The following is a 21,433-nucleotide window of genomic DNA, read 5'->3' as shown; positions in this document are numbered from 1 at the left end:
ATAATTGTGAAATCCTATCTCACTAAAGTTAAAGGAAATTTTGCCTTGGAGTTCAATAGAACCAATTTTTAAAATTTATTTCAAGAGCAGCACCAATGTGCTTTTGAAAGTAGGAAGATTAAGAAAAAAACCAAACCTTTTGGGTTTTCTTAAGCTAAGAACTCTTTTGTTCACAGAGAATCAGAGAAAATGACATGTTGCAAATCATGACTGGCTACTCATATTATTTAAGACATCTTAAATAAAGATATTTTAAAACAACTGTATATTCAATGAAATTGTTTTTCATTTTACTACATAGTGTATTTTTGTTTAGTAAAAACTAAATCATACTAATGCTAATGTAAAACATGGCACATTAATTACTTATTTCCCATAAATATTTCAATATGAGATATCCTGGAGACACAGTATCTGAGTACAGAAAAGGAGAAGAGTAAAAGGAAGCTCATAACCATGGTTGCAAGAAAACCTCAAGCAAACAAAGTATCAGAATTGGATGAAAAAAAAATAAACTAGCTGACTAGAACTTCAGTAATATTGTATGGAGCTTGTAATGCAAGTAATTTATGTTTTATCAGTTGGCAAGGCAGTATATTGAAGTTTAGAGGCAACCTGAAAAAGTCTTGTTAAAAAATATCAAATAGAGGAATTCTTATTTATGAATTTACAAATTACAAATTTACTGCAGAGGTAGTGTGGAGTACTTCATTGACCAAGAAAGAGCATAAACTGACAGAGCAAGAGATAAATAGGAAACTTGCAATGAAACCTGTCATTTAACATTTCCTTGTTTTTTTTTCAGCAATTATAACATTGCAGTTCTACTTTTGTCATTTCCTAAGCCCACACACATTTTAACAAATATTGCAGTGGACAAACAGAGATAATAAATAATGTCTTGAAGTTAAGTAAATATCTACTTCAGTCCACTGTAAAATACTTAATTAAACAATGTAAACATCACATAATTTAAAGATAGAAAATTCACTTTTTTGTTACTTTTTTTTATAAATTGGCAGTTTTTTTAACATCTGGAAAAAATGTTAAAGAGTTGGGTATATTGCCATAATTATCATTCAGCTCCATATTTTTCCCCCTGATTTAATATAGTAAGTAAAGAACTAGAAAGTACAAAGCAATATTTTTAAAACAGGACTCCTCAAACACAGGACTGACTGTAATTAATTCTTATCTTTGGGAATCATTGTAGTCTATCAACTTATCATTTACCACTTCAAACACAAAGAGAGAAGGTATTTTAGCCTGACTAAATGCAGGCTTTTAATTCTTGATGTACATTTTCATATGCCTTCAACGCATAAAAGTAAGCGTGAAGTCTGATACATTATCAAAAAGGGCTAAAAACAGATCTTCTGCTGCTCAAGAGACTGTCATTTGATTTATTTTGTTGATAACTGAAGTGACAGAATGTAGCTGTGAGGTTTTTCAGCTTTACAACAGAGCTGGAAAAGCCATCATTGGGAGGACAAAAATATATATAAAAAAAAAATCTGGAAAATTGTATCAGTAGGTGTCAGTTTATGTAAACTTGAAAGAAATGACAGTTTCAAAATCATTGAAAAATGGGAAGAGGAATGAGTGTGGGTATTTAAGTGTTTTACTTTAGAAAGGAGAAACTAAAAGCACAGAAATGCAGTAGACAAGAAGAGTACCAGACTGACAATTAAATGAAATATATTTGAGATTTACGTGTTAAAGCAAGAATTCTATCTTTAAAAATTTTAAATCTGCGGTAATTACAATTATGTAAAATTATGATAATCACTAATAGAAAACTTCCAAAATAATGAAAATAGAGAAAAAGATCTAGTTAAATATTTTAGAAGGTCTCAAAAAACAAGGGGTTCCAAATTGTAAATCTGTCAAAGCCCTTGAGAAGTTATATCGTGCAGTAATGTTACTCAGTTTCAAAACAAATATATTTCAAACTGCCTGTTATGGCTAAAGAGAGAAGGTAGAGAAGGAAAAATCATCCATAAAATGGAGGGAAAAAAAAAAAAAAAAAAAAAAAGCTAAATGCAGGCTATTCTAGGTTAAAAACAGGAAAATCAGCTGTGTTTTTACAGAATGTGTGGAGTTGTGTGACTGTAAAACTGAAAATTCTAATCAGTCCTTGAATTCACAAAGATTAATTCACATGTGCATTTGTTCCCAAGACAAGCCGGAACTACTATGTGATATGAAAGTTGTGTCCTAAGGACTTAACTAGGTTTTCAGCTGAACTTCTGCAGTTCTCAAAACCTGCCCTATCTTCTGCTGCTGAAGAAAAAGGTTTGTAGCCATAAACATATGATAGTAGTTCTGCAAGCAGGAGAATCATACGGATTTCATATGGATTTATGTCTTCAGCTCGATTCCCATGTGAAGTCTGTTAACAGCTGAGATAACTGCAGTCTTGCTTTCAGCAGAGGCATTAACAGGAACTCTTAGGGACTTAGTATCGCTGAGGGCTGTCTCAGAAAAATTTGACTTAAAGGGGTCAAAAGTTATTAAAAAGGACGAGACAGAACAGATGGAGCGAATGAACAGCATAATTTCCTCAGGAAAACAGGTTATAAAACAAGGGATAAAGTTGGAAACTAGAAATGGTATGTAAGAGGAAAAGTTGCAATGGTTTGACAACTGCTAGTGAGAGACTCTCACATGCAAAGTTTTCTGGTTATAATCTATGTTAAAATATGGAATTCTCATATAAAATTAGAAGCAGTTTTTAAAACTTATCTTTACTGGAGCATCAGAGTGATAAATATAGGAAGACAATTCAAAATGTTAAAAATTATGTTTATATTAGGGATTTATTGAATTATGACAATTTATACTTTAAAATTAAGGTGGTCACATATTTAGAAGCAATATGTAGACGTGGATATTTCAACTGTATTTTTATTGTGCAATATGAACATTCAAAACGTTTTTAAGTACAATGAAACATTTTAGTTAGCCAAATGTTAGCTAAAAATTGGCTGTGGATTTAATAAAAACATTTCATTTTATATTACTGATTTCTCCGAGTGAAATTACTTCAGCTTAAGGCATTACTAATTCAAAGGCTTCTTTCAAAACCTGCCATTGCTTACTTTGGACAGACCACTAGGTAAGACCAGCCAAAATAATGTAAAACTAATTAACAATTAATGCAATTATGATTTCTCCTGGAGTAGTTACTGTCAGCCTAATTCCAGCTTTAGTAAATATTATGAATGCACCAAGCTGTAACATTCTGATCTACTACATTTTTCAATATGTTAACTAAAATAGAACTGTGAACCATTTTAAGAAACCACTTTGGGAGATCTGAGAATTTTTCTGGGTGTACTCATTTTTCATAAATTCTAACTTTCCCTCTCCTAATCCCCCCTCCCCAGTTGATTAAAATGATGGAGTTTCAGATGCCATGGTGCCAAGAAGCAAGAAAGAGGAAAAGTAAGTTGCATGAGTGGGAAATAATGCAATCGAGTGTCTTATGAGAAGCACTCACAATACAAGGTAAGCTGCATGCATGTGAGGATAATTAGTCACCTCCGAACTGTGCTGAAAGCCTGTAATAGCCCATAACTTCTTGTATTATTCATGAGATTTCAGAAATCAGATAAAGTGTAATTTTCTTCAAGGATGTACTTCTGTACAAGCATTTTCAAGTTATATTTATTCTTACCTGTAGCAGAGCTGCAAACAAATATACCGCTATAAAGATGGGAGTTAAAGAAGTATGGCCGCTTTTCATTAAATGGATAGTGTACAAGAAAATTAGGTGTCCAGGAATCACCAGAAGAAGCAGAACTTGGGCTGATTTGTTATTTACGCCTATAATAAAAAAATCCAAAATGCAGTTAAGATTTTCAATTACTATGTTTGTTTAATTAATTTTAATGTAAAAAGCAAGTTTGTGGAACAGCAGGCATTATTTTCCACCAGACAGTTCCTTGAGGTTTTCCACTGGGAGAAGAAAGACAGCTCTAGAGTCTGCCAGCAAAGCTAAGCAAGACCCTTCCAGAGGAGGGTGCAAACTGCCTGCTTTGAATAAGTACATTTCCTACATCCATTTGGGTTCTAGACACATGGATTACCATCTGATTTTCTGGAGCTGCAGTAACTTCCTACAGTGTCCTTAGCAGAGAAGATAATTTAGACCCCATATTCAAGACTTATACTCAGAATAATCTTAGATTTCTGAAAAGTAACCCCATATTTATCATTTTCTTACCTGCCTCAATCCATTTCATAAGTATGAAAGTGTAATAGATGCTACTGCAAATTCAAATTTCATTATAACTACTATATTATTAGGAAAGGGGGCAATATCAGGGAGGAATAATCAAGGAATCAAGAATCTAGAAAGGAAATGGCAAATGGGGAGTGGAAAGCAGGGATTAAACTTAGTAGCTACGGTAGAAATAAACTTTGGTTCTAACAGGACACTGGTAAGAACTTCTGGAGTTAGATGGCAGAAGTTATGAGCAGGTAAATGAGCTAAGGCAAGATAAAGGTTGAAATCCTTGTCAGTGGGTATCCTCAATTTCCTGCCCCATCAATTCCCACCTTTGACTCTTGTCATAGTTACAACTTTCTCTCTACCATTTATGCATCCTCCCCTTCACAAGCAAACATCTGCAGGCAAAGGGAACCGCCATACCTCTGCTGCCTTTGAATCAGCAGAACAACTTATTTTGCTGCTGTTTCTCACTGGGGGACTGATGGCACATAGGGAGAAAAAAGAAGAGACATACATACCTGTACCATAATAGGTTCTGCATGGATAATAGCAACCCTTTGCTTCTTCTGGCAGTTCTCCAGGAATGCTGTGTAAATGGAGGTAGGTAGAAATTCTGCTAGCTTGAATAGCTACTAGATTACCACCAATACCTGAAATACAAAAGGACAAGTCATAGACTTTCAACTTTTTTTCCCCTCTAGTAGGCAGTATTTTTGCAAATTTACCACCTTCCTTTATGTTTGGCACAGCCCATTAAGTACACAAGTCAAATGGAAAAAAAAACCTCTTTAGAATGTATGTTACTTATTGATGGGCTAACACCAATCATTACAATAATGGAAAAATTTGGGCTATAGTTTCATGTATCACTAAACGAGAATATTTGGAGATCAATTTTCATTTGTAATAAATGCAAAAGATTCCCCCCAAAAGTTCAACCTGATACTTCCTCGTAAGTGAAACTCCCTTTAAAGCTCCCTTTTCTTTGTCAATCCCTCCTGGAACAATAGAAGTACTATGAAGCTGTGTCACTGCTGGATTATCTTCCTAGGCCAATATTGCTGGCAAGTATAAATATCACAGAGCTACCACAAGTATAAATGCGGGCTTCACAGAATCACAGGACTGGAAAAGTCTTCAAGAGATGATCTATCCATTCCCCTTTGCCACAGAGAAGGATTAACCATAATCTTCTGCCATTCATAATTCAGGTTGAAAGGACAAGCATTTGAGTAACTAACTCATCTTAAAAGTAATGGCAGTGATGGAAATTCTACCTTCTCCCTGACCAATCTTGATATGTTTGCCATCAGAAAAAAATATTTCTGTGAAACAACTTTGATGTTCAGTGACCTTAGCAAACAAAATATATTTACATCGCACAATGCAGAGGCATACAGAACATACTCAAATTTGGTATCAATAAAGTAGTATTAGCACATATAAAACTCTCCTACTGCTATTATGCTCTAGTATTGTGTATTTCGATACCAAGCATAAGCTTTTTTCCTCTATATTCTTTACACAGTAATGACTTGCTGTGAGAAGATATGATTAGGCGGAAGTAAACACAGGAGTTAATATGGATCTTGTCCTACTTAGGAAAGAGAAAGTCCTTGTTTATTGTGATTGAACTGATTTGTTTATCTGATACTTTGGTCTTTAATTACAAAACAAGTGTTTGTGGGTCACCAGAAATTCCTGTTTGCCAACTCTCTTTGGGAACCATGCCATGGTTAGGACAAAGTTCTAATACTAGGAACTCAAAGAAGATTTCCTGCTTCATCACTGCTTAAAGACACTAAATGCCAAAATCTAAGAAGGGAATAGGGTTTTTAAGCAGAAGATTCACAATCAGGAAATAAGATATAAGCAGAAACACAAGGATGGCAAAAAGGACTGATTATCAAAGAAAGCTGCATCTACCCAGTCAGGAAATATAGGGAAGAAATATGAACTACCAAATAGTTTTCATTATGGACAATGGTATTGAAACTCCTGACTAATGAGAATAAAGTATAGAAACAGAGGGAGAAGTAAGGTGAGGGACTAATGCACTACATTTGAATGGGTATCAGATCATTTCTACATCTGAGTTATGAAAAAGCTGTTAAATAAAACTGCATCTTAATAAAGCTATCAAACCTGGTATTGTGCCACATGACTAGAAAATATGAAATAGTTCCTGCTTTAAAAAGATGGGATAAAAGCAATCTGGGTAATTACAGGCAAAATAGTAACTGCAAAAACTGACGTAGTCAAAACAATAGTAAGAGCTTAAGTAAAATCCTCTCTCACTATTCCTATCTTTCATAGTATTATGAAAAGAATAACAGAAATAATTAGGGGTATCTTTCAAGGTATGTTATGAGCTTCTAGCAATGTAGCCATCAAACAAGATGGAACAAGTATAAACAGGAAATAGATTTCAAGTATTTCCTAGTATATATGCAATTTCTGCTTTTGACTGACAATTTTGAGATCAGTCCAGTTCATCCAAACAGATACATGCTAGATGAGCTGGACCTCTTTTCCTAATTAACAACAAAGGAAAGTGGATATGTGAGCGAAAAGAACAAAGGAAAATGGAAATTTGCGCACTCGCAAGGACAATAAAGAAAGGGTTGGACAACAGAGACAGACTAGTCTATGAAAAGAAGGTACAAGATTGCTTGTCAAGCCTCTGATGGATAGCTATTCATCAGAAATCTTTGTACTTTTATAGCCATCCTTTGGAGAGAGAAAGCATGCCCCAAACACATTTATGCATATGGATAACCAGAAAAATGACTCAAAAGCAGTAATAGTGATTCTAAATTAAACTGGTCAGCCCTGGCTTTTTACTAGCCATGGGTAAAAAGAAGGTGACATCTGCTCTGCAGAGGAAGTTGACAGGCTAACCAAAATGGCTAATGCGGAATGTGATTTCAGGAGATGTAACAATGTCTTTTCTGTTTTCATTTTAGATATGAGTTGAACATAGATGATCTGTTTTAGCTAATGGGAAAGGAAACATTCTTATATTAAAAAAATTATCTTAAATTTAATCTGGTCTGAGTCTCAGTAACCTAAGATCATTGGAACATGGATAGTTTTACACACATGCCCTCAAAGAACCTCATATACTTTAAGCAGGTGTACTGAAGTATAAAAATCTTCTAGAATCTATGCATTCAGATCAGTCTCAACAAGCTGACAATGTACAGTGATGGACAGCAGCAGTTACATCACCCTTTAGTTCTGTCTACCCACCTGTCAATTCTTCCCTTATCTATTTTTAAACCTTTTGGCCAATTTCCTCCCATACAAGGATTCTTAAAGATACTAACTATGTCCAAGTATGGTTAAACAAGATAACAAACAGGAAAAAGTGGAATATTGGAGAGAAAGATTCAAACCAGTGTTCTCAGTGGAAGAAAGGCAGTAATAAAAGCTGTATACTTATGAGCATAACCACACCAGCTGTCTACTCAGCACATACATAGCTTGGAGCCAGGCATGATGCCTCTTGCTCAGTCAGTAGTTAAGGGGTGTGGAAGAGGAATGATGGTACTGCGGAAAGCAGAGGGAGAATGGAGAGAACACTGTGAACAGCAGCTATTACAAAGGCACAAGATCATAGCAACACTGGGGACAGAAAGGGTTATCTGTTGCTCTAACAACACAGGATACAAATCAGTACAGAATTGCATTTCATTATTGTGCTGGTCATAGAATGACTTGGATAAAGCCGGTTTTGCATTAAATCCTTTTGACACATACAGAGATTTGCAGTTTGTTTTTCTCTAATAGAGGTTACTCTGTGTGTGAGGTTATCTCAGCAATATCAGATCAATCATTTCCCTGTAAGAAGTACAAAACAAATAGAACTGTATAGGCTGACAAGATGCCAGTGCATCAAACTCACAGCTTCTGAGCACCTGAATGCATAACATGGTAGCATGCTCAGCAGCTGCTCATATTATGAAAACCTGTGTAGGCATGCATGTGCACTGTTTCCATGAATATATAAGCCATAAAATTTGCTTCCTGGAAAACAGCATTGTATTCATCATAGCAAAATTTCCACTTTATAATAAAGACTAACTTTTTAGCTTCTTTTTATTCTCATGAGTTCTACAACACAGAGGAAAATAATTTATTTCAAAGGTAAAATCCTACAACTGTCATTGTATTCCTCTCAGGACAGCAGAAGTGCTTAACTTCAAACATGAAAATACTACTTTGTCACTAAGCAGAAGGGATGTTTTTGTGTTATTTGCCTACCACTATGGTTTATATATGCATATATAGATAGACTGGTAAATTGTATGCACAAAACACAGTACTATGGTGTGTGGGCATGCTACTTTCACTAAATCAAGCCAGTCCCGGATGTTCCCAAACCTATGACCTGAGCTCTTGCAACAGCTTATGCTTTCTGTATTAATCTTTGGATTATTATTTTTGTCATTTTTAATCACATCAAACCCTGCCTTATCACCGAGAGGGTGAAGGCACCCATTGCTTGATGATTTTATAAAAAAAGCAGGCAAAGCCACCTCTTCCTCTCAAGTCTATTTCAGCTATGTTTCAAATGAACAGAGTAAGTTCCACTTAATGCTTCTAAAGAACAGATGTATGCATCTAACCTTAGAAAAGGATACTTAATTTTGAATCTTGAGCAGATAGAGGTACTTGTCTCTTCCCTGACCTAAGTGGAAAAGACTCAGAAATGCTTTCTGTTGACTAGCTCAGGATGGCTCTCTGCTAGAAGAGGACTGTTCTCTTCCAAGATATCTCACCTTCTTTAAGGTCATTAGGAGATACTATTGGGAGCCTTTTGCTCTACATTTTAGTTTCTTTGCAGTAGGCCACACACTTAGAAACAAGGTGTTCCAGAGCCAAACTTCTTACTAGATATAACCCTCTACATTTTATAGACCCCTATAAGTAAACGCCTTATACGAATCTGTAAACACCTTATAAGTAGAGTTGGTATAAATTATGACACAGTCCAATAATATTACTTTTCTTCCTCTTAGGCCTCTAATTCAATGCCGCAAATTATTGTTTAAATGTCACTTCGATATTTTGTTTTATCCTTAGCGTATCATGAATGTCTCATGTCTTATTTAGTATCTACTATTCAAAGCCTGGACTGAATATAGACTTGCTAGCTTCCCTTCTGCTTTTCAGTGGTGCTTGTTACTATAAATCTTACTTTTAAAATATTAATATATTTGTTTTTAAAACATACCTGTAAACTGATATTTTCTTCAATTTAATTATTTGTGCTATCTGTAAAGATCATTTTGTGGTTTTGGATGTCCATTGTGAAACACTTAAATTCAGATTTTTCAAAATATTTAAATATTCAAAGCAGATTTCTCATTAATTTCATTTGTACCAATTTAGTATTTCTGCAAGGCAGATCTCTAATCAAGCATTCTAGAAAATGAAAAATAAGTTATTACTAATAATTTTTTTAAAAAAAAGTGTAAGGGACTTTTTTAGCGCTCAGGGAGAACTGCAGGACAGGCAAGAGCAATTTTCCAAAGCGGTATCCAGCTAGTTTATTCACAAGGTCACCTCCTTTCCTGTAGCTCTCCATCCTATTCTTCCAATTTTTTTGTTATGTTTTAATAAATTAAGCAGGGTTCTTGCAGAAAACTGCCTCCTCTGAAAGCACTGAGAGCACAAGATAAAGCTTGTGTACTCAGCTTTAATGACTAGTGCCAGAAGATTCCTGCTTTTGAGCACGCTTGAGCACAATCCACAGTTCAAAATAGGAAATTATGCCAATTAGTGTTTCTGGAGTTCAAAAGCAACTTGCTTTTTGATACCATTTGTATTATAAAAGTGAAATGAAAAGGAAGAAAAAGAATCTCAGTTACAATAGTGACCAAAGTCACAAGTTTAGTATGCTTTTTTGCCCTGACATCTTCATCAGTGACTTCAAAAATTTATGTTTTATGCAAGTGAAATGCTAAAATGAGGAGCTTAGCTTAACCAGATAACTCTCTATGTAGGTTTTTTAATCAAAATTTCTTCTATCTTCCTTTGCACTTTGTAGCATTTCTGTTAACACTTAGAAATGTTCGTGGCAAAACAGGTGAAAACCATTAACTTTTCCTGTAGTGCCTTTTTCAAGAGAAGTCTTTAAGACAACATTGTATGTGCAAAGCATTACATTTTACAAAATGAATGGTTTATGCTTGATTTGGCTCATAAATCATTTCTTTCTTATGCCTGACTTAGAAATTGTTTCTTGACTTCTACTCAAAAAAATAAAATATTTTGATTATAATTATCAAATTATGATGTGAAAACTAAAGATTATTGAAATCTTGTAAAAAATTTACAAGACTTAAGAGAAAAAACATACACTTCTATAGTAGCATAGAATACACACATTTACACATACAGGTTAGCAACTAGTAAGTAGTAGAACTATTACGCAATAACGTGTCAGAATTAAATAAATAGAATCAAAATCCTTCCCCTTTTTCATGCCAAAATAAAGACTGAGTTATAAAATTCTCATACAGAATAGGTGCCATTCTGAGACTATTACACTCTTTCCAGTTCAGGATGGAAAGTAATTCTTTTGCTATCCAGCCAAGTTGCTCTGTCATCATGCATACAGTCTAATGTTTTCCCTTGTAATTTAGAGAGGCACCAAATTTCAGGTGCTCAGCTGATGGAGACCATGATTATCTTCCAATCAAAGCACCTCTGTGTCATATGAAAGCTGAGAGTACAACTACTCTGTATGAGAACTATAAAGTTACATAAAAATACATTTTATTTTTTTGAGAGGGAATGATTTCTTGGTGTTTTCTTTCCATATTCTCCAAAACAACAAAAAAAAATTTTACAGTGAAAGCTCTCTGAAAAAAAAGTCTGTTGTTCCATTTATCCCACTAATACAAAGGTATATAGGAATATATACCCACTAATACAAAAACAAAGGAATATATTATACAAGCTAAACTTTCTTCTCCCAGATGACAGACATGCATCTGGGAGAAGAAAAAAAGTTTTGTGTTAAATTTTCTCATACAGGTTTCCCCTATTCTTTGATTTATATTTATTCCCTTACGGTATCAAATACTCTCATAAGTACAGCCAAAGAGTAAAAAGCATTATAACAGGTTTGTGTTATCTTTTAAGAAAATTGTTTCAAATCATCTGTAAAAGCAAGTTTTGCTATATAGAGCCTGCAAAGCATGTCTGATTTTCAGGCATTTTCAGATTTATTTTGTAGTATCTCAGTTCTACAGAAATGCAGAAAAATGGGGGGAAAGTCTACAGATACTCTGGTTATTATGCAGTTATTCCTAAAATGTAAATACCTAGAAGATATCTCACTATGTTTTGTCTAAGGGTATAACCAAAAGGGAGAAGAAAGTGGCTCTATCTAGTAACTGCACCTTATTTCACTTCTGTGGCATACTCTCAAGCATATAATTGTTCAAAGTATTATCTTTTTCCACACAAAAGGAACTCTATTACTTGCCAATTTCAATTCCTGAGCCAAATTCAACATGCTGTGTAAGAGGATTTGCAGATTTTAACCAACTTGGCCATTACAAAACACAAAAATCAACTTTTAGTATTGAGGATGAAGCACAGTCACTTGGGTTTAGTTATTTTATTCAGAACTTCAGTATAGGAAAAATAGATATCTAAATCTCAAGTAGTTTGTAAGTACAACAAAGGCTGAGACCACAACATGATTTATTTACATTTAGAAAGCAGAGTGACAATTTAGCCCAATCAACCATAGAATTAAAAATAATTGTTCCTCTCGAGAAATATGTTTAGCAAGGAAAAATGGAAAAATGGTTTTCAAACACTTCTGGCCACAGCAATAAAGTCGACTATAAATGCCTCTCTGATTAAGACCTATTTTTATACTCTTGGCAAATATTTGCAGTTATTGTTAATAGGGTAGGAACTTTTGAGGTTGCTCAAATTCCAGACCAATATTTCTTAAATGAAAAGGTATATGGCTCCAAGCTGTAACAGATGTGATGGAAGTAACTTGTCGCACACCTAAGAATGTGCAAACCACCTATATATCACCAGGTCCAAAGCTATTTAATGGATAGGAATCCACAGGAAGCCCAATACTGACAACTCTGCAGCACATACTATCCAGGATTTCTAGCTATCCAACAATGATATCTAGCTATCCAACTGAAAAAAACAGACAGTTTGAAATCAGACAAATCTACACTGCCTCAACTTTTCACAATATTGACAAAATTTCAATAGGTTACAAACTTTCCTTCAGGTTTCCCTGGTGATTTCCTGGGGCATAGCAGCAATACACTTTAAAGAGAAAGGAAAAGGCATCTAAAGAGCCTTTTGAGGGGTAAAACCCTTGGTTACTGTCACTATTTATGCTTACAATTAAATTTCCAAGGACAGTGAAGTACTGGTAGGGAAAGCCTTCCGCAATAACAGTATTTAAAAAGCTATCTGTTAAGTGGTTTAACACACATTTTAAGTTAGCAAATGAGTGTCAGCAGATGTACATTTTTAACTGAAAGCTTTCCTAAATTCCAGTTTACTATGCTATATTGACCAGCAATATCAAAAGGTGTCAGCAGAATTCTGAAACCCAGGAGAGTCTAATCTAGCAGCAATAAAAAAAATGCTTACCTACAATTTCCTTTCTCAGGAGGTGTGTCATAAAACAGGCACATTCTGCATTTTCTATACCAAAAATATTTCGTCTATATTTTCCAGTAGAAACGCCCCTATCTTTACAATTTGGAGGTTTGAGGGGGTTAGCACATGTACATACAACAACACTTACACATCACTCCCCTCTGCTCATTTGTGAATGAGGGAAAACCAGTATTCTTTAATGCTCCTAAATTGTTGCCAGTGCCCCGTAAAAGCAACACTGCTATTTCTAGTAACAGGCCACAGGCCTTGTGCTAACTTTGCCTTAGGCAAACTTTGCAAGGGCCTAGTTTTGGCCTATTAGACTTGCTATCAATTTGTTATGAGAATTTGCTGTGTAAAAAGGAGCTTGGTAGGAGGTTTTTCTTGTAGTTTTCTTGAAGTTTTCTTGGGGTTCAAGTGTGGGATAATAGCAAAAGCCTTGAAAATATGGGCCCAGCACTATAAACAACTCGCTGATAGTCCATTTCTGGTTACTGAAGAAGCTTAAGCTTACAAGACCATGGGAAAAAGACTAACATAACCAGAAAACATAACAAGAAAAGAAGTAGCTAAGCAATAAAAATTCAGATGAACAACAGGTAAGGCACCTCATGTGACTTGGCAAAGTAACAATTTCAGGCATTGCACAGGGAGCAAAGACAAAAAAAGACAGTCTAGAAACACAAAACATCTTACAAAAAGGCAGTATTTTGAATGACAGTGGTACAGTCATCTCAGAAATCATTATTGCAGACCACTGTGGGACTGTCAGAGCTCTAAGCCTTGCTCTCCTGTCTTCTTTAAGGACTACCCCTGCCTGTTGCAATAGCCCAAGTATCATTTCTCCACCTGCCTGATTCTTCAAGGATCTTTTGACCTGCCACCTAATCACTCAGGGCTCTATATAACAGCATGCATATATGTATGCATCCAAGGGTGTGTTTTCCCTATAAATTCTGTGCATTTCTCCTCTCCAACATTCTAACCCCTCAGTAATACCCTCTTGTATACATATTTGATTTGACTAGGTACTGTTTTGGATAACACTATTGGCTCATTCTTTTTCTCTAAAGATAATTCAAAAGAATGTATGCACAGTCCCTTCTGTTAGTAAATGTATGAAAAACCCCAAGAAACAAAGTGGTACATTTAACTTTTTCTTTAGAGGCATGTTTATAGTAAGCTGTCATTCTTAGTAATTAAAGTGATTTACTTAAGTCCAATCATTAGCCAAAAATGTTGAAAAAGGTAAAATGTAAACATGCTGGCAATACAGGTTTCACAGCCAATATCTGGGGGGGGGGGGGGGAAGACAACCTTGAACAAGATGCATAGTTCCATTTACAACACCAGTCCATAACTGCTGCAGGGTAGAAGACCATCATCACTGCAACATCTGTTAGGAGCATGAGGCTTTGAGAAAAGAAAGCTGTTAGTGGCATGGTAAGTGGCAAGTCCAGAAATAAGCAAGTCTATAGAGAAAATCTGTAAGTATTCTGGTACAACATATCGAAACAAAGATAGATACCTACTCAGAAACAGTAATAAAAAAGAATTGCCAACGGTTGTTTCCTTTTGTGATCAAGAGATAACATCTAAGAAAGCAGGACTACTGATAAGAGTTTTTAGTGCACCTGCTTAAGAAGAAGAACATTCTCAATTACTGATTTTCCAGATCACTAAAGAAAGCTCTAAACTAGGTGGAAAAGAGACATCTACTGGGAAAGCAACTCAGAAAGAGAGAAGCCGTCTGTCATGTCTTTGTGCTCTGAAGCAAAACTTTCATTTCTACAGGGTGGAGAAAGTAACATGCTATATTGAAGACTGAAATATTCAGTTCCTTTTCCTACCATCTTTGTAAAAATGGAGATCTATGATCACCAACTTAAATGTATTAAGTCTGTAGGGCCTGAGGGTAAGTTAAATTTAGAACATCCTTAGAGAGCTAGATGAACAATTTGTGAATTATCAGTGACTATCTTTACAAACTGATTATCTCTGAGGTTAAAGAATACTAGAGGTCTATAAAAGGGAAAACAGAAAACGTAACTTTAAAAAGGGACAAAAAGGATGATCTGGGGAACCTGTGTGTCAGTCCAATTTCTATTCCCTGATAAATATTAAAATAAATTATTAAACAGACAATTTATAATCACCCAGAAGATAGAAAAGTGGTAAAACAAGGACTAACATGAATTTTTGAAGAACATGCTTGTGTCAAACCACTACCACTTCCTTCTCTGACACAACAGCTTACCTATGAACACTGCAATAAAGTTTAGCCAAACTTTTTGATGCTATCTCATACCACATATCGTGTAACAGCTTCTGGAAATAGAGCATATTGGGGTGATGTGCTTCAAAATTGAAATGCAGGGTCAATATTAACATTTTATTATCAAAGTGGAAGAGAATGACAAGTGGTCATAAGTCATGTAATTGATAGCTTGGAAGTCAGAATAGAATATAGCCATATAGAATTTGCAAAGGTCAAGTTAAGAGAAATCAAAAGCACTTTGTAAGTCAAAATAAGAAGTCAAAATCATCTTGATAATTGGAGAAATGGTTTGAAATCAACAATATATACAAGGGAAAAATAATGTAAGAAATCAAATGGAGAACTACAAAAGAGAAAAAAAGAGGTAGGTAGCAAAATAGCAAGAAAAGTTCTGGTAACTATAATTATCACAAATTAAATATGAATCAAAAAGGTGATACTGTATCGAAAAAAGCTCAAAAGCTTGCATTTTCAAACTGCATTGCTGTAATAAGATATTAACTCTTCTCATAAATTTTGCCTTGCTGATATCCTTAGACAATCAAACACATAACAATTTACGGACCAAATGTTCACAAATACACACCTGGAACCTACACAACAAGCCAGGAACCAACACACACTTTTCTTTACCTATAGCATCCCTGTTAATTCTTATATCTGCATATACTACAAGTAATTTAAACTACTATTTTGAATATTCATCCATGGATGTTCAAATCTTTTGAAAAAATTTATGTTCGTCTTCCTCAGCCACAAGAGTTTCAATATAGTATTTCAATATACCTCTTTTTCAATTTTTACCCTTTTGGTTTGTCACTGCATACTTTAGGCTCCTATTTCTCTATCATGCTTTAATGTTCATAATAAATAACATCAGGGAACACTCGTTACGTGTTTAAAGTAAAAAAAAATCCTTAGGTGACACCAAAGTCAAAACTTAAAAAGAATACAGCAGATAATAATTTGTGTAACAGAATCTTACTGAAATAGATTTCTATCAAACCAAGATATATCAATACAGTAGTAAATAATCCTATCACAGTCTTATCCTATCATAGTCTTACCATTAATTACTGGAGTATAAACAACAATTCCAACCAAATTAGGATCTGATACAGTTGTGTCCAGAATAAGGCCACCAATACTGAAAAACAAAGTAAAACATATAGAATAAGGCAAGCAGATACACTAATCAGCGTTTCAAATCTTACTTAGCATTATCAGTCTTCGAACATCTTCAAGCCACTACTTTCTTCTGTTTATCTTTTTTTTTTCCCTGACCACCTCTGTTCTGACCTGCAGATTAATATGTTAGTTGAATTCAACAGATGTTAAATATGAGGCACAAATTAAGTACATAAAACTCACTGCCAATATTCTATTTTTGACAGAGTTAGAAGTAACCATAAATGCATATGCACTAGGATGATGAAACTTTACAACATCAGAGTCTCTAAAGATTCCCCTATAAAAAGCCTAAGCACTAATACTCAAGCACATACACTGTTTGAATTATAAATTAACTTGTTTAGTTAGGAATAATGAAAATGTTAGTATATGATGATAGCAATCAGTGTGAAATTAAAATTCTAGTATGCATCTGTAAATACTCAGGAATACATATATAATAATTTTGATCTATTTTTCTACAGCGTGGCAGGATATGTTTTTTTTTTTTCCTGAGATCACTCATAGGAGCTGCAGTCATGAACTGTAGACTCCTTTGTTATGCAGTATGTAAATAAAAAAAAGAAAAAAGAATGTGTTCTACCCCAAGTATGAGCTGTTCATAAATCTTTTCCTAATATTAGGAGCAAATCCTTAATCTTTAACTTAGATTAAGAAACCAGAAAGCTCACAAAATGCATAAGAGTGCTGAGAAATTGAATTATTTATTTCAAGTAAGGAAACTAGATATTCCAAAGCTTTGTTAGAACAGTATTAAAATCAACCAGTGACTTTTCTCCTTCTTAGCCATGAAAAGTAGCTAAAGTTAAACTGCTGAAGAACAGTAAAATATAAAAGTAAAATATGCAGTGCTCAAGCAGTTCAACCTTATATCTGGCCTGAAACCCAGTGACACACAGATACTCTGAATAAACAAAAATGCTGTGGGAAGAGCTCTAACACTCATTGATGAGACAAAACTCAGAATTAAAGCATAGCAAACAGGAATTATCAGCACCTGAAACAAAGTCAAACTCATAAAACTACTTAAGTTATGCTCCCCTGATACCTACCCTTTACCTTGTTCCTATGCACTCATCAGCCTCTAAAGGCCATGATCACCTATCCCAGCCATCAGTGGACAGTGTCTTTGGCAAAAATATCATAATAGATAGAAAAACTGTTGCTGGTAGACCTACAAAATTCAATGCTAAATAAGACAAGCTTGGTCTCTCACAGAACCAAGATACACATCTTGTTTTATGTTACAGTTAAAGCCCCAAAGCTTATAGAAGCTAACCTTTCCCATAGAGACCACAACGGAAGTAATTGCCAACCATCTGTCTTGCAAGTCTGTTGAATATAGCACACACAATGGCACGTTCTTTGTTCTTTCTCTTGCTATAGTTACTGACTTATATAGGAAAATTGACTTCTTGTATATCAAAGACCATAGAATTTCAAGCAACCACTCAACTTTTAAGATTTGTGACTTCATTTAACTAAATCAAATCTCTTCGATCAGCGTGTAGTCTTGACTTCAAATTGCAAGAGATTAATAGTTCAACCTTTCCTTCATTTGATACGGCACTACTCTGTTCAGTCATTTCCACAGGCTACTTACTGCTAGCTCCCCAACTCATTCCTACCTGTAACTTAACTTCTTAATTTCCTACTTTTCTGAAGATTAAAGTTTATCTACATTCCACATCCTAGAGGGTTGTTAAATGATTATTTTAAACACAATTAGGTGTTAAATATGATATACAGAGAGACAGAGGAACTATCAAGACAAAGTAAGACAAATAGACTTACCTGCTGATAATCATAGCAGTTATAACAGGCTCCCATCCTGAATGCAGAACAGTTCTGGTTGCTGGGTGTTTGGCAGCTATGACAATCCCCATGGGAGTCAGAGCCAAAAAAAAGGCACCAACCAAAGGAGATACATAGTAATATGTCTCTAAAATAGTAATAAAGAAAAACAAAAGAACTGTTTTACTTTCAATTCATTCCTATCGGTTCTAATTTAGAACATTTAAATAGATTATATTCCACCTTATGTAGCAGAGGAATTTTAATAGTCTTTATCATTGCAGTATCTAATTTTTCAAGTATTGCATTAAACACATGGTTGACATCTGTCATGTATGATCACTCTCCCATATTCTCTCTGACAGAACAACACATGCAAAGCAGGAATTTTTGTAGAGAACTTTTATGTGATGTTATATGATTAAAAAAAACGCAAGAAAGTGTGTCACATAGATCTTTTTGTTACGTATCTCCTGAAAAAGGAACTGAATGTACAGAAAATAAATTTTTATGTACAAATGTACAGCATATATAAAATGCCTTCTTCCTAAAGCACAGATAATATAGTAATCGTCCCAGAAAAAACTGTATCTAAAGTGATAAAACCACAATGTGTAATATTGCATATTTCTTGTCATTCATGCAAGGCTTTTCTGAGCAGAGTACTAAAACATTTGTATGAGTGGCTCAATTTTTTTATAACCAGTCTGAAAGTGTAATTCACAGCCACAATTCTACTTCTTGCACCTGTCCATCAGAATTGCATTGTATTTCATAGGAAGACAGCTGCAAATACCAGTAAGGGAGTACCATCATAAAGCAGAACTGCTCATGCAGATGGCTGCCTCTGCCAAAAGAATATTATTTTCTTCACAAGGTAGTTTGGTCTTACAGTCCTATTCACTCAGAATCTATCCCACTGATTAATGGAGGTAAATAATGGAAAATCTGCTTCAATGGCAAGTACGTATGAATTATACGAATATCCCATGTTTTTATGAGAAAGGTGGCAGCGGTATTTAACATTGAAATTTTGTCTAAATATGCAGATTTTGTCAAAACTTAATGCAAAATATATTTTAAATGATCAGTTCTGTAGTACATATAAACACTCTAACAAAGAGTAATATAAAAGCAATCTCATACATTAGATGGCTTATTAGAAAGGCTGCAAATTCAAGCAGCTACTACTTTGGTGCCATCTTGGTGGAGGGAGGGAGAACAGCTAAAATTATACCTGGAAGAACTGCTGTAGTTTTTAGCAGTTACTATCTTTCTGCCTTAGCTAAGACCACCTCTGCAGCAAAAGATAGCAAGATTATTGTGTAAGCTAAAATTAGAAAGCTACCTGAAAAAGAATGAGATGAAGCCCAAAAGTCATTTTTCCCCTTCCTTTTCTAACTGTTGTAAAATATATTATCCCTCTCCTCTTTTGTGATGCTACTTCTTTTTCCATCTTTTTTTCCTCTTTCTGTGAACTAAGACGAGGAAGATGGACCTAATGTAAAAAGGTCTCTCCCAAAAGAGTACACATAACACACGATTCTTTTAATTGGTAATTCTAGTTTTAGCAAACAATAAAAAAGACATATGGAGCACAACTTATTACCCAGGTAAACTCATTCCTCCCTCCACTTTCAATGAAGAATGATTCCTGAGTAAACTAAAAATAGTCACGTGCAAAGGAATCATTCATTCTATACTGATTTATTTAAATTTTTTGATGCAATAAGTTTTTTCTTTTTCTTTCCATTTAAAAAGTTAATCATATTGTATTCTTGTTTCTTACTTTTTCTCCCTGTCTGTTCCTGTCATACAGAAACAAGGGGAAGCATTAGCATGTACCAGATCCTCAACAACTGATTTAAAGATCACAATGAGAGAATAGTTCTAATGAAGTATATTCAGTAAAATAGAAAAGGGCAGAAAATAATTAAATTCCATTAATATTATGAAGTTTCAAGTCTTTACTACATTTGTGGAGAGTCTACTGGTCAGCAAGGATCCTCTGCTGGAAAAGACATTCTACAGCAAAATACAGATGCAATGTTGAACAGCAGAGAAAAGAAGCATTATTCTAATTAATCACTAATTTTTGAAAGTCTCTCACTTGTACTACATCAACAATTAGCACACTGTACTCTTTCCTACAGCATTTCTATCAATGCAGGGAAGGAAATTAAAAGTTGAAAAAAGCATGTTTTTTCTATAATTTCTAATCTCATTAACAGCTTAAAAAACTTGTTGGAATGTGATCAAGAGAAAAGGGAGAGTATTTAACCGTCAGCAATCCCTCTTCAAGATGGGAGAACTAGTTCAAGAATATAGTCCAAGAACTACAAATAACACTAAAAATAAGCATTCTTTTACTTAAAGTGAAATATATAATTCCTTTATTCTGAAAAAAAAGAACAGAGATGTAATAGAAAACAGTTCAACAAATGAACTTTCATATCAACCAGGGCAATTACACAAACAATGCTAACCATGAGTTACTTAATAACTTTAATAAATACTAATTATTTAAAACATAAAATTGGAGATATACATACAAATATGTGATTCTGCCATAGAAATGTTTTATGACAAGTTTAAAAAAAGGAAAGAAGAATTATGAGAAGATGATCTCAGCTAGTGTAAAATGATTCATGATGTATAGCCAAAATGAATACTAATTATATCTGCAATACAAAAGGCTTGTAATATTTCAAGAGGTCAGCAAATAGTCAGATGCAAGGCCAGTTTCACGCATCTTAGAAAACACAGCTAACCGATGGTTGATTTTCAATACTTTCCCATCATGAATCATTTTACAATCACATATTTCTATGTATTCTACACTGTATTCTGTATTCTACACTGTTGAATTCAACACATTTTAAGTAATAGCTGGAGAATGAAAACATGGAATAAATGACTCCCTTTTTAGGGCTCATTTTAATCCACTTTTGACAGCTTTCTGATGTTTAGCTTATATGGTAAAGGAATCTTACTGAAATCTCTGGGGGCTCTGCTGTAGAGGCTGAACAATCCCACAGAGAAAGACCAAGCTCTAAAAACCCCCAACAGCACTTCAAGGAAATTTTGACTGTGACCTTAGATTAAAAAGTAAGTGGGGAGGCGGGAAGAGACAAGGATCTCAACCAAATTTTAACTGGCCTTCAATTATTTTAAATGCTCACTCCCTTAGAAACTTGTGATATCAATCAATCTTCCAGTTCAGAAAAAGTGATGTCTAACATTTTAATCCTCATCTACTGTGACCCAATGTT

The 21,433-nt window shown here is 34.5% G+C and overlaps 1 protein-coding gene across 1 annotated transcript in view; it reads right to left on the bottom strand.

Moving 5' to 3' along the window:
- SLC41A2 (solute carrier family 41 member 2) overlaps positions 1-21,433 on the bottom strand; it is a 57,477-nt gene that overhangs the window by 8,599 nt on the left and 27,445 nt on the right. Inside the window, exons 7-10 of the mRNA XM_062569525.1 lie at positions 18,162-18,309; positions 16,244-16,323; positions 4,756-4,887; positions 3,680-3,828 (exon numbers count right to left, since the gene is read on the bottom strand). Coding sequence (XP_062425509.1) covers positions 3,680-3,828; positions 4,756-4,887; positions 16,244-16,323; positions 18,162-18,309 — 509 coding nt within the window. The remainder of the gene's footprint in view (positions 1-3,679; positions 3,829-4,755; positions 4,888-16,243; positions 16,324-18,161; positions 18,310-21,433) is intronic.

The sequence above is a fragment of the Rhea pennata genome, chromosome 1 (assembly GCF_028389875.1).
Source record: "Rhea pennata isolate bPtePen1 chromosome 1, bPtePen1.pri, whole genome shotgun sequence".
Classification (NCBI taxonomy): domain Eukaryota; kingdom Metazoa; phylum Chordata; class Aves; order Rheiformes; family Rheidae; genus Rhea; species Rhea pennata.
This window is presented reverse-complemented; position numbering and strand designations above follow the sequence as displayed.